Below are 13,814 nucleotides of genomic sequence, written 5' to 3'. Positions count from 1 at the left end.
GAATGTTACTAAGTTTCCAGTTGTCCCACAGTTCTCTTAAGCTGTTTTCCTGTTTTTTAATTATTTTTTCCTTTTGTTTTTCTGATTGGTTGATTTTTTTCTACTCTATCTTCTGATTCACTGATCCGGTCCTCAGCTTCCTCTACTCTGCTATTTAGATTTTCCAATGTGTTTTTTATTTCTGATATGTCTTCATTTTTTCTTGATGGTTTTTAATTTCCAATGGTTGATTTCCAACATTTCTATGTCTTTACTCATGGTTCTCATGTCCTTATACATGCTGTTGAGCTTCCTCAAGATCATGGCTCTGAATTGTATTTCTTTTAACTTGCTTAACTGCACTTCATTTATCTCATCTTTGGTATAGGTTTCTTGTTCTTTCATTTGGCTTTTGTTTCTGTGTTTCACCATTTTGGCTATCACAGTGGGCTTTGGAGCCTGCCAAATTTTCCCTGTAGGTGTTGGTGTTCTGTTTGTGGCTCTCTCTCTCCTGGGTTTGGATTAGTTAAGGAGGACCAACTTTAAACACCACTGTCAAGTCTTACTTTCCTGGTCAGAGTTGCTAGCCCAGGGAATGATAGATATTCTCTAGGTTTTTTGCCTGGAGAGTATTAGTAGGGGTCACCTGAAGACCCTTGGTTTCTGAGTTGACTGAAAATCTCCCTCAGGTGCTCAGTGTAAGTGGATTTCCTGAGGGTGGGGCATATGCTGGTTATAATGTGCCTCAATTAGCATTTCAATGGCCACTGGGTGTGGTTGAATATCGGAGGGAGGCGTTGCCCCCTCTCCCCAGGGCCCTGGAAGGAGTAAGATGACCACAGTCCTGTGTGGCTGCAACTCAGCCAAAGCTCTGATCGCTCTCCAAATCCCGAGTGTCCTTACACAGTTCCAGTCCAGTCTGCCCTCTCTCTGCCGGACCACAAAGTGAGTGGCTGCTGCTAATTTAGCCTCTGTCCTGGCTCTGCACTGTGGAGCCGCCTGGGACTTTAACCCGAGGGTGCTGTTCCCAGCTAAGGCAGTTGCTTCGGTTGTGGCTGTGGCAGCTCCCAGCCGAGGGTGTATCACCTTTCTGAGGCTTCCGCAGGTCCCAGCCGAGTCCGCCGCAGGTTCCAGTCGAGTCCGCCGCAGGTCCCAGCCGAGCGCGCAGCTCCCAGCCCAGGCCGCTGTGGACCATGGGCTCCTGGCCCCCTCTCACGTCTTTGCAAGCCTACCAGGATTGAGTCAGTGTCCCTGGTTATGTGGTCCTCCAAGCTGCTTTTCGGTTGCCTTTTCCTGACAATTTGTTTATTTTTGTTGCAATTCCAGTTTGGTCCAGGGAGATGGTCTGTGTAGTTTCCATTCACTCCACCCCCTTTTTCCTTATAAATTATTCTTTATTTCAGTTAGTGCATCCTTCGTTTCTGACTGGTCCTTTTTTTTTATGCTCTTGAGGTTCTCACTAAATTCATTGACGTTCTCACTAAGTTATTTGAAATTCTCACTATGTTCATTGAGCACAACCATTGTTTTGAACTCTGCATCTGTTAGATTGCTTATCTCCATTTCCTGTAGTTCTTTTTCTGGAGTTTTGTTCTGTTCTTTCATTTGGGACATGTTTTTTGTCTCCTCATTTTGGCTGCTTCCCTGTGTTTGTTTCTATGTATTAGGTAGAGTTGCTATGCCTCCCAGTCTTCCTAGGGTGGCCTATTGTAGTAGGTGTCCTGTAGGGTCCAGTGGAACAGACTCCCTGGTCACCCCACCTGGGCCCTCAAGGTGCACCCCTCGTGTGTACTGTCCACCCTTTTGTTATAATTGAGTCTTGATTGCTGTTGGGGTGTCAATGGGACAGATTTACTCAGGCTGATTAGCTGCAAGGACTGGCTGTGCCCCCTGACCACTGACCTCTGACTACCTTGGAGGATCAGCTGTGCAGTTCCCACCACACAGAGAAAGACTTATTTAGCAGGGCTCTGGTACACACTGAATCCACTCCTTGAGAGTGTCGCTTGTGGAGGTGGTTCAGTTGTGGTGCTCCTGCAATATGTTCTGAAGATGACTGCTGGGTGTGCTGGCTCTGGGGCAATGTCAGCCTCTGCCTGTGTTCTACCTGGGACCACCTGGCATAAGCTACAAAGTGATCTACAGATGTCTGCTTCTTGTGCTGGTCTTGGAGGTGCCCATTCAAAGCGAGGATGTGAACCAAGGCTGGCTTCTTCTAGTTCTAGGCCATGGGCCGGTTAACTAGAGGTATGGGGCTCACTGAGGCTAGGTGCAATCTCAATTGTGGCTTCTTCTTTAATTTCGTAGTTGTAAGACTTCCATTCAGCTCGATTTCAGGTGGTTCTGAATCATTTTAATGATTTGTTTCAATGAGAAATCCAAAACCACACCAGTGATCGTTTGTAATTTGTTAAATTAAAGTACATCACCTAGGGCAAGAGAAACAAAGGAAAAAAAAAATAAATGGAAGTACATCAAACTTAAAAGCCTTTGTACAGCAGAAGAAACCAGCATCAAAATGAAGAGAAATCCCACTATTTGGGAAAAGATATTTGCCAATGATACATTGGATAAGGGGTTAATCTCCAAAATAAGTAAAGTAATCATTACAACTCAAGAAAAGGAAGGCAAACAGTCCAATTAAAAAATGGGCAGAGGACCTAAATAGAACTTCAAACAGGACATACAAATGGCCAGGAGACATGAAAAAATGCTCAAAGTCACTAATTATCAGAGACATGCAAATTAAAATGAAAATGAGGTTTTAATTCACATCTGTCAGAATGGCTGCCATCAATTAATCAACAAAAAACTAATCCTGTCCAGGGTGTGGAGAAAAGGAAACTCTAGTACACTGCTGGTGGGATTGCAGAATGGTGCAGCCACTATGGAAAACAATATGATGTTACCTCAAAAAATTAAAAGTTCATCTGCTGTTTGACTCAGTGATCTCACTCCTAGAAATATATTCTAAGAATCCCAAAACAAGCTTCTGCACAGCAAAAGAAACAGCTATCCAAATGGAAAGGCAACCCACTGTATGGGATAACATCATTGCCAACGATACATCAGATAAGGGGTTAATTTCCAAAATATATAGAGTATTCATCATACAACTCAACAAAAGAAAGACAAAGAACCCAATTCAAAAATGGGCAGAGGAGCTGAATAGACACCTCTCCAAACAGGACATACAAATGTCCAAGAGACATATGAAGAAATTCTCAACATCACTAATCATCAGAGAGATGCAAATTAAAACAACAATGAGGTATCACCTCACACCTGTCAGAATGGCCGCCATCAACAAATCATCAAACAACAAGTGTTGGCGAGGGTGTGGAGAAAAGGGGACTCTAGTATACTGCTGGTGGGAATGCAGACTGGTGCAGCCACTATGGAAAACAATATGGTGTTACCTCAAAAAATTAAAAATTGAACTTCCATTTGACCCAGTGATCCCACTTCTAGGAATCTACCCTAAGAAGCCTGAAACACCAATCAGGAAGAATATACGTACCCCCATGTTCATAGCAGCACTATTTACAATAGCCAAGATCTGGAAACAGCCCAAGTGTCCATCAGTAGACGAATGGATAAAAAAGCAGTGGTACATATATACAATGGAGTACTATGCAGGTGTAAGAAAGAAAGCTCTCTTATCCTTTGAGACGACATGGTGGGACCTGGAAAGTATTATCCTAAGTGAAACAAGCCAAGCAGAAAAAGACAAATACCACATGATCTCACTTATATACGGAATATAATGAATATAACAGTCTGAGGAATAGGGTAGACCCAGAAACACGGAAGTAGGGTACAGTCTGACAACCCTCAGAAGAGGGGGTGGTGGGGGTGGGAAGAGATAAACCACAGAACTTATATGCATGTATGCATAACCAATGGACATGGACAACAAAGCTGGGGAGTGGGGGGGATGGGGGAGGGGGGTCAATGGGGTAAAAAAGGAGAAACATCTGTAACAAAAATAAAATTAAAAAAAAAAAAAGAATCCCAAAACACCAATTAGAAAGAATATATGCTCCCCTATGTACATAGCAGTGCTTTTCACCATAGCTAAGATCTGGAAACAGCCCAAGTGCCCATCAGTAGATGAGTGGATAAAAAAGCAGTGGTACATATACACAATGGAATACTATGTATCTGTAAAAATGAAGAATCTATTACCCTTTGGGAAAACATGGAGGGACCTGGACAATATTATGCTAAGTGAAATAAGCCAGTCAGAGAAAGACAAATATCATATGATCTCACTTATATGTGGAATCCAATGAACAAAATACACTGATGGATAAAATAGAAACAGAGGCATCGAGACACGGAACAAAAACTGACGAACCTCAGAGGGAAGTAGTGGGGTGCAGGAAGAGATTAACTAAAGAATTTACATGCATGTATGCATTACCCATGTACACAGACTGTAGGGTGGTGAAGGCCTGGGATGGTATGGGACCTGGGAATTTGGGCAGTAATGGGGGAGAAATGGAGACAGATCTGTAATACAACAAAGATTTAAAAAAAACACCATTTGCCTTTCTTTTATACTTGGAATCTTTTACCCATGCATTATTTTGCAACATCATGCATTGATCAGTTGGAAAACATTGGTTCACTAAAGGATACAGCTCTTCCAAATACTGACACGATGCATTGTATAACATCAAAAAACACATTCTTTAGTATCATCACTGCACTAATTGGGAAACTTTATGAATTGGGAACTAGTTAAGTACATGGTGGCAGATACAAGTTTTCAGAAATTCTAATTTTTATTTGCAACCTTACAGTTTATCATTGGGAACAAATACTCTCAATTGTTTTCCTTGAAAGCACTGGCTCACTTGGTTCATTTTTAAGAAAATGCCTGCCAAAGACCCACGTTTGAATTACCATAATTTGGCAGTTGTTCTTTAAGTGAAAATGGTGTTTTATGAAAAAGTAGCTAGTTCAGATCACATTTCAAACATTTACATAAGTGATTTTTCCTTCAGACAACCATAGTATTTTGGTGTGTGGCAGAAATGTAATGTTTTTTGTGTGCTTTTCCATTTTCACATAGAATATGAAAAATAATTGTTAAAAAAAAATGTGTTCTTGGCTCAGGATTTAATAAAATTAATAACTTTTAGTACTTCATGAAGGGCATTTCTTTATTGTATCTAAAAACACATAACGAGATCAACCTTAAAATTTTAACTGAAACTTATTAATAATAAGCATGATGTTGTACAATAGATCTCTAGATCTGTTTCATTTTGGATGACTGAAATTTTATGCTCATTGAACAGCAACACCCCATTTCTCTTTCCCTCTAGTCCCTGGCAATAACTAGAATTCTACTTTAGATACCTTATATAAGGAATGAATCCTGCAGTATTTATTCTTCTGTGACTGACTTTGTCCTCAGGGCTCATCCATGTTGTAGTATATGACAGAATTTCCTTTTCTCATGATTGAATAATATTCCTTTGTATGTATATACCACATTTTCTGCATTCTGTGGATAGACATTTGAGTTGTTCCTTTGGCTATTGTGAATAATGCTGCAATAAATAGGAAAGTGCAAATACCTCTTTGAGACCCCAATTTCAACTTTTCTGAATAAATATCCAGAATGATTGCTAGATTATATGGTGTAGTTCATTTTGTATTTTTTGAGAAACTTCCATAATGTTTTTCATAGTAGTTGCATCATTTTACATTCCTACCACCAGTTCACAAGGGTTCAAGCTTATTCACATCCTTCCGAACACTTGTTAGTTTCTCTTTTAAAAGAATTAAAGATTTTACAGCAATTTTAGGTTCACCGAAAAATTGAGAGGAAGGTACAGAGATTTCCTGTTTACCCCCTGCCCTTATATATGCGTAACTCCCCTATTATCAGCATTCCATGCCTGAGTGGTACATTTGTTATGATTGATAAACCTACATTGATACATCATAATCTCTCAAAGTTTATAGTTTACCTTTAGCTTCACTCCTAGTGTTGTGCATTTTCTGGGTTTGGACAAATGTAAAATGATGTGCATCCATCATACTAACACAGAATATTTTCACTGCCCTAAAAATCCTCTATGCTCATCCCTCCTTTAAACCCCAACCCCTTGCATCCACTCATCTATTTACTGTCTTCAGTTTTCACTTTTCCAAAATATCATATAGTTGGGGACATATACTATGTAGTCTTTTTCAGATTGGCGTCTTTCATATGCATTTAGGTTTCCTCCTTGTCTTTTCATGGCTTGATAGCTCATTTCTGTTCAGTGCTGAATAATATTCCGTGTGGATGTACCATATTTTATCCATTCACTAATTGAAGAACATATTGGTTGCTTCCATGTTTTGGCAATTATGAATGAAGCTTTGTTAAATATCCGTGTGCAGGTTTTTGGGTGGATAATGTTTTTACCTCCTTTGTGTAAGTACCGTGGAATAGGATTGCTGGATCATAAGGTAAAGAAAATATGTTTAGTTTTGTAAGAAACTACCAAACTGTGTTTCAGTGAGTGAGAGCTCCTATTGTGCCACATTTTCAGCAGCATTTGGTATTGGCAGTGGTCTAGATTTTGGCCATTTTAATAGGTGTGTAGTGTCTCGTGTGAAGCATCTTTTCATATGCTTATTTGCCATCTGTATCTCTTCTTTGATGAGGTGTTATTTTGCTCATTTTTACATTGTGTTGTTTATTTTCTTATTGTTGATTGTTAAGAGTTCTTTGTATATTCTGGATAATCCTTATCAGGTATCTTTATTTTTTGATAATGTCATCCTTATAAGGGTGCAGTAATATCATTGTGGTTTTTGATTTGCTTTCCTCTGGTAATAAGTGATGTCAAGCATATTTTCATATACCTACTGGCCATTTGTATGTCTTCTTTGGAGAAATGTCTGTTCAAGTCCTTTCCCTGTTTTTATATCAGTTTTTTTTTTTTCTTTTTGAGTTGTAGATATTCCTTATATATTTTGGATATTAACCCCTTATCAGATGTATGTTTTGCAAATATTTTCTTCCATTCCATAGGTTGCCCTTTCATTCTGTTCATTGTTTCCTTTGCTGTGCGCGCACACAATTTTTAGTTTGATGTTCTATTTATCTGTTGCTTTTGTTGCCTGTGCTTCTGGTGTCATATTCAAGAAATCATTGCCAAGGCCAGTGTCTTGAATGAAGCTTTCCCCGTTAGTTTTTTTCCCTCCCTAGGGGTTTTTACAGTTTCAAGTCTTAATGTTTATGTACTTGATTCATTTGCATTCAGATTTGTGTTATGGTGCAAGATAAGTGTCCTGTTTCATTCTTTTGCATGTGACTATAATGCTATTGAACCTCTCTAGTGAAGTTATCAGTTCAGATGTTACATTCTTTAGCTCCATAATTTTTTTGGTTCTTTTTAAAAATATACTTCCTTTGGTTGAAATTTTTATTTTGTTCATGCATTCAGTTTCTGAGCTTGTTGAGCATCTTGATGGTGGTTAAATTCTTTATCAGATAATCCATGTACCTCTGATTCTTTAGGATCAGTTTTTGGAGACTTATTTTGTTCCTTTTATTGGGTCATTTTCTCTGTTTCTTTATGTTTCTTATAATTTTGTGTTGGTATCATTGCACTTGAAAAACACTCTTCTCGCCCTAGCCGGTTTGGTTCAGCGGTTAGAGCGTCGGCCTGCGGTCCTGAGAGACCCGGGTTCGGTTCCCGCTAAGGGCGCGTACCTCGGTTGCAGTTTGTCCCCGGCCCTGGTCGGTTGTGCGGGTGGCAGCCACTCGATGTGTTCCTTTCACATTGATGTTTCTCTCTCTCTCTCTGTTCCTCTCTCTCCCTCCCACTCTACCTGAACAAAAAATGGAAAAATGTCCTCGGGTGAGGATAAAAAACAAACAAACAAACAAACAAAAAAAACAAAACAACACTCTTCTCTCCCGGTCTTCATGGACTGACTTAGTACAGGGAAAAGGCTTAACCGATCAGCCTGGTTATAGATTCTGCAGGCCTCTCAATTTTTTTCTCAACATACATCTTCTCTGGACTTAAATTGTTGATTCAAAAATAGAGAGATTTTCTAGTTTCTTTCTTTCAGAAGCTTATACTTTCTTACATCTTCTGGTGTCCATCTGTTGTACTAGGGGTATTCTGAAGCAGCAGCACACCCCCAGTTTTTTATTGTTCTTAGTGACACCACCAGGCAGCTAGAGTTTGCCAGGTACCATCAACACCCTACGTAAGGCTAGACAGAAACAAGTCCCTGAGGCAGTCCCCCCAAAGCTAGACCGTTGGACACATCATGCTCCAGTCCTCTTTCTCCCCTGAAAGAGAAACTTGCTGAGCTGTATTGGTCTCTGCTTGCTGTACTGTGGGTTCTCTGGATCTGCAGCTCACCACCCAGCTTATTTTTTGTTTGTTTGGTTTTTGTTCCCAGAAAGAAAATAGTCCCTCGGGCAGCCTGCCCCCACCAGTCAGAATGTTAAATGTACTGTCCAGTCTTCTCTTTTCTTCCCCAGGGAGAATTTGGGAGCTGGGAGTTTCCTTCCAATTGTGTGGTACTGTGCCAGGAGGAGGGACTATGGTGAAAGAGTGAATTTTCCTACCTGTTTTGATGACGCTGGTTTAGTGCTCACCTGTGATATCGAAGCCCTTTAGCTAGCTTCTGCATTTCTCATAAAGGGAATTGGTATGTGTATTGTCGAATCTGTATTTCCATAGGTGGGAGGAAAGCCTGGGGCTTTTTATTCTGCCATCTTTATGATGTCACTCCCATCGAGTACATTCTTTTTTTTTTTTTAATCCTCACCCAAGGACATTTTTCCATTTTTTGTTCAGATAGAGTGGGGAGGGAGAGAGAAACATCGATGTGAAAGGGACACATCGAGTGGCTGCCACCCGCACAACCCAACCAGGGCTGGGGGCAAACTGCAACCGAGGTATGTGCCCTTAGCAGGAACAGAACCCGGGTCTCTGTGGACTGCAGGCCAACGCTCTACCGCTGAGCCAAACTGTCCAGGGCAGTACATTCTTAAGTGAAACTGGCTTTTGTTCATGAAGGGTGATGAAAAACATAATGAAACAGTTTGGTGATATCTTACATAAGACTGGCTCTGTTCTCTATTTTGATTTCTTAAACGTGAAGAATTCAATTAGACAATTTGGTGTTGCTGCTTTGATACATGCTGAGGTACCAGCAGTCTTATCTTCCTTTGTTTTGAACTATTGCAAATGTCAGTACAGCAGAAAAAGGGAAATGGACTCTCAGTATTATTACAAATATAGTTCTACCTTATAGAACTCCTGAAAGTATCTTGGGGATCAAGGTTTTGTGAACCCTTATACTGCTACTTTATCAAATTATAATAGTTCCTTTCTATTCCTATTTTTCTCAGTCTTTTAAAAAATAGTAATGGATGTTGAATATTGTCAAATCTTTTTTTTTATTTATTTTTTTGTTACAGATGTTTTTGTTTTTTTTTACCCCATTGGCACCTCCCCACCCCACCCCCGCCTTGTCCCCGGCTTTGTTGTCCATGTCTATTGGTTATGCATACATGCATATAAGTTCTGTGGTTTTTCTCTTCCCACCCCCCCACCCACTCTTCTGAGGGATGTCAGTCTGTGCCCTACTTCCATGTTTCTGGGTCTACCGTATTCCTCAGACTGTTAATGTTCATTATATTCCGTATATAAGTGAGATCATGTGGTATTTGTCTTTTTCTGCTTGGCTTATTTCACTTAGGATAATACTTTCCAGGTCCCTCCATGTCGTCTCAAAGGATAAGAGAGGTCTTTCTTTCTTACAGCTGCATAGTACGCCATTGTGTATATGTACCACTGCTTTTTTATCCATTCGTCTACTGATGGACACTTGGGCTGTTTCCAGATCTTAGCTATTGTAAATAGTGCTGCTATGAACATGGGGGTACATATATTCTTCCTGATTGGTGTTTCAGGCTTCTTAGGGTATATTCCTAGAAGCGGGATCACTGGGTCAAATGGAAGTTCAATTTTTAATTTTTTGAGGTAACACCATATTGTTTTCCATAGTGGCTGCACCAGTCTGCATTCCCACCAGCAGTGTATTAGAGTCCCCTTTTCTCCACACCCTCGCCAACACTTGTTGTTTGATGATTTGTTGATGGCGGCCATTCTGACAGGTGTGAGGTGATACCTCATTGTTGTTTTGAATATTGTCAAATCTTTTATGCTTCTATTGAACTATAGTGTGATTTAAAAAAGTCAGCTTGATGTGAATTTGAATCAACTTTGGGATAAACTCACATTAGTCATGATGTATTTTAATGTTTTTCCATTTATATATCTATATATTTAACATTGCAAATGTTTAAATACCACAAGACATTATTACTATTATTATTAAGTCAATAGTCATTTGGAATTATTTATATGCTAACCACTTTTTTTTCTTGTTATTTTTTTGTTTGTTTTTTGCTTTTCAAATTCAAGCATACGTTTATTTATTAAGTCACAGATGTAGAAAAAGTAAGCCAGCTTCGGGGGCGGGGGGGGGGGGGCGGTTGGAAACCAGCGCTCTCCTGTACCAGCGCACCAGTGAGTAAGGGTGAGAGTGAGAAAGGGAGAGAGGATGCACTTCATTTCTTGCTGCCGCTGTAAGGTTCTGTAGGATTATTTTTATCCTGCCTAAAGAATGTCCTTAAGCTTTTCTTTTAGTATGTGAAATCACTTATTGTTTGAAATTCAGTTCTTATTTTGCCTTTTCTTGGATCTCTGCTTTTTGGATACAGACTTTTAGGTTGGCAGATACTTTGTTTTAGCACCTTGACTATATCTTTCAACTCTCTGGCACTCTGTGTTCTTGTCGAGAAGTCATGAAGATAATACCGTCTTTTCATCTTAGTTGCTTAAATGGTTTTATCTTTTGTTTTCTGTAGCTTTATTATAATGTGTCCAGATGTGGATTTCACTTCAATTTTGGAAAACTGAATTCTTGGCTATTATTTCTTCATATATTGTTTTGCCCTGTTCTTTCTGGAATTCCAATTGAGTATACAGTACCTCTTTTCACTGTAGTCTATATACCTATTCCTTGCTGTATTTAAGTTAATCTAATGAAGAATTATTCAAAATATACGTTTTTGTTTTTTTTTTTGGTTTTAAACTTTATTGTTGGAAACAATCTCAAACAGATTAGAAAATAGAATAATATAATAATCTCTAAATAATACATCATCAACCGGCTTCAATGGTTGTGAATGGCTAGCCAATCTTGTTTCATCTATAACCCCACCCATTTCCCCATTCTTTTGAAGTAAAATCATTACATCTGTAAATATTTCAGCATCTATCTCTTAAAGATAGAGTCTTTATTTAATATTCTTGTTGACTCATAAATGTTAGTTTTAAAATTGATTTTAGAGAGAAGAAGGGAGGAGAGAGAGAAAGAGAGAGAGGGAGACAAAGAGAAAGAGACATCAAATTGTTGTTCCACTTATTTATGCATTCATTGATTGATTCTTGTCTGTGCCCTGACTGAGGATTGAACCCTCAACCTTGATGTATCAGGACGACTTTCTGACCCACTGAGCTACTGGGCAAGGGCCCATAAATGTTAATTTTTAAAATACAGGATCAGAAGAGGAGGTGGTGGGGGAAGGGAAGAGATAAACCACAGAACTTATATGCATGTACGCAAAACCGATGGACACGGACAACAAAGCCGGATATGGAGTAAAGGGGATAGGGAGGAGGGTGTCAATGGGGAAAAAAAGGAGAAATATCTAAAACAAAAATAAATTAATAAAAAAAAAAAAAACAGAAAGAAAAAAACCAAAAATAAGGATCCATACATTGTAATTGATATACCTCTTAAACATTTTTTAATCTGAGGCTCCCCCACAATCTTTTATTTTTCCTAGCAATATACTTGTTGAAGAGACTGGGTCATTGTCCTATAGAGTTTTCCAGTCTGAATTTAGGTCAAGCTTTTTAATTTTTTTAAGTCAACATCATAGGTGGGTAGTATATTCTTTTATCAGAATTAGGAGTCACATGATGTCTAATTGTCTTTTGTGATGCGAACAGCCATTGATAGATGCCTAGGTCTTTTAATGTATTAGGAATCTTAAAATGGTAATGTTGTAATTTTATCATTCCTTCATTATTTTTAAACATTATTTTCCCTTTATTGATTTTAGAGAAAGAGGAAGTGAGAGGGAGAGAGAGATGGAAACATCAGTGAGAGAGAACATCGATTGGCTGCCTCCTGCATGCCCTCCCACTGGTGATCAGGCCCACAACCTGGGCATGTGTCCTGACCAGGAATCGAACCTCTTGGTGCGTGGGTTGACGCTCAACCATGGAGCCACACCGGCCGGACCATTCCTTCATTATTTATTAGCTGAAATACTTAAGTCCAGAAACATTTCTTATCAACTGTTGGTTCATATATGAAGACAGAATAAGTACTTGATTTTTTAGTTTATTTTATCAGTTTTCAAAATAATGAATTGATTCACCAGCATCCTCCAGTTATGAGCAATTAGGGTTTTTAGGTTTGTTTTATTCTCACTGTAAACTAATGGATTTAAACATCTGATACATTTCCAAATATTTTTAGATATAATTTGCTCTATAAGGATCATCTTTGTTAAGATTTGAAATTAATGCAGACTATTTCTGTTTTGTTCTAGTTTGCATTTATGTCGGATCCTCAGTGAAAATAAAAGCCATGATAGTTCGACTTACAGAGGTAAGAGTTTTAAAAGTATGATAGCTATTATTTTTGGCTTGGTCAGTATTAATAAATACCCTGTTTTTCATGAAATTATGAATGAAAACAAAAGGTATAAGATAGTTCTTATTAAATAAAGCTTTATATGAAAATATTACAGTTAAGATTTAAAACTTTAGTTATAGTAAGACTATACATCTTTGTATATAAGTATGTTATTTGACCCGCATAATAGTCATGATATTGCTTGGCTTTTATAATAGTGACATGGTATATTTAGCCAAATTTCAGCAGTTTCTAGCTGTATGAAAAATTACATAGGCTACTTATCAGTCATAAACAGAAGGGAAAAGCTAGTATGGTAAGTAAAACAATTGTGATCTTATTTACACTAGGATATTTCCAGAAACTGAGGTTCATTGTTTTTATTAAAGCTGATTATGTTTAGGTGGTATCTGGGGATCTTGTTAAAGGCAGTTGTCATGGAAAATATTAAAAGCAAAGGAGTTGTTTACTGCATATCACAAATATGGTTTATTAAGTAAAATGTTATGTAATTAAACAGGATATAAATATCCAGTTAATTTTGAAGGAAGTTACCACTTAACATTCATTAATTTAAAATTGAGCACTTAGATCTAGAAAAGGAGGGGCAAAAACAAAAGCAATCATGTTTAGTAAGTTTAAAGTATTTTCCAATTGTAGCTTTTATTGGGGTGGAACCCATAATTTTTTTCAATCTGGGAAAAATAATTTACAACTAATATTCTATTTTAGCTCCAAAATTATTAGATAAAATTTATTGTAGTTATTTAAATTATGACATTGTGAATAGAAGATTAGGGACAGAATGATTTTCTGTAGATAAGTTTGCTTTTGTTTTATTAAAATTATATATAAATATGTTTTCATTGATTTTTTTTTGTTTTGTTTTTAGAGAGAGAGGGAGAGAGAGATAGAAACATCGATGTGAGAGAGAAACATGGATCCACTGCCTCCTGAATGCCCCACCCCCTACTAGGGATCAAGCCCAAAACCTGGGCATGTGTCCTGACGGGGAATCAAACCAGTGACCTCTTGGTACATGGGATGATGCTCAAGCACTGAGCCACACCAGCCGGGTA

General features: G+C 38.4%; 1 protein-coding gene across 17 annotated transcripts in view; it reads left to right on the top strand.

Moving 5' to 3' along the window:
- THOC2 (THO complex 2) overlaps window positions 1–13,814 on the top strand; it is a 143,435-nt gene that overhangs the window by 17,765 nt on the left and 111,856 nt on the right. For 13 of the 17 annotated variants that reach the window (XM_036270266.1, XM_036270257.1, XM_036270261.1 and 10 more), the window contains exon 2: window positions 12,650–12,708. In XM_036270266.1, coding sequence (XP_036126159.1) covers window positions 12,650–12,708 — 59 coding nt within the window. Of the gene's footprint in view, window positions 1–8,496; window positions 8,662–12,649; window positions 12,709–13,814 lie in introns of those variants that run through there. The other 4 variants (XM_036270268.1, XM_036270259.1, XM_036270267.1 and 1 more) reach the window with 2 other exon arrangements.

The sequence above is a fragment of the Molossus molossus genome, unplaced genomic scaffold (genome assembly GCF_014108415.1).
Source record: "Molossus molossus isolate mMolMol1 unplaced genomic scaffold, mMolMol1.p scaffold_m16_p_2, whole genome shotgun sequence".
Classification (NCBI taxonomy): domain Eukaryota; kingdom Metazoa; phylum Chordata; class Mammalia; order Chiroptera; family Molossidae; genus Molossus; species Molossus molossus.
The sequence above is the reverse complement of the archived record's forward strand: the minus strand, read 5'-3'. Positions and strand labels throughout refer to the sequence as shown.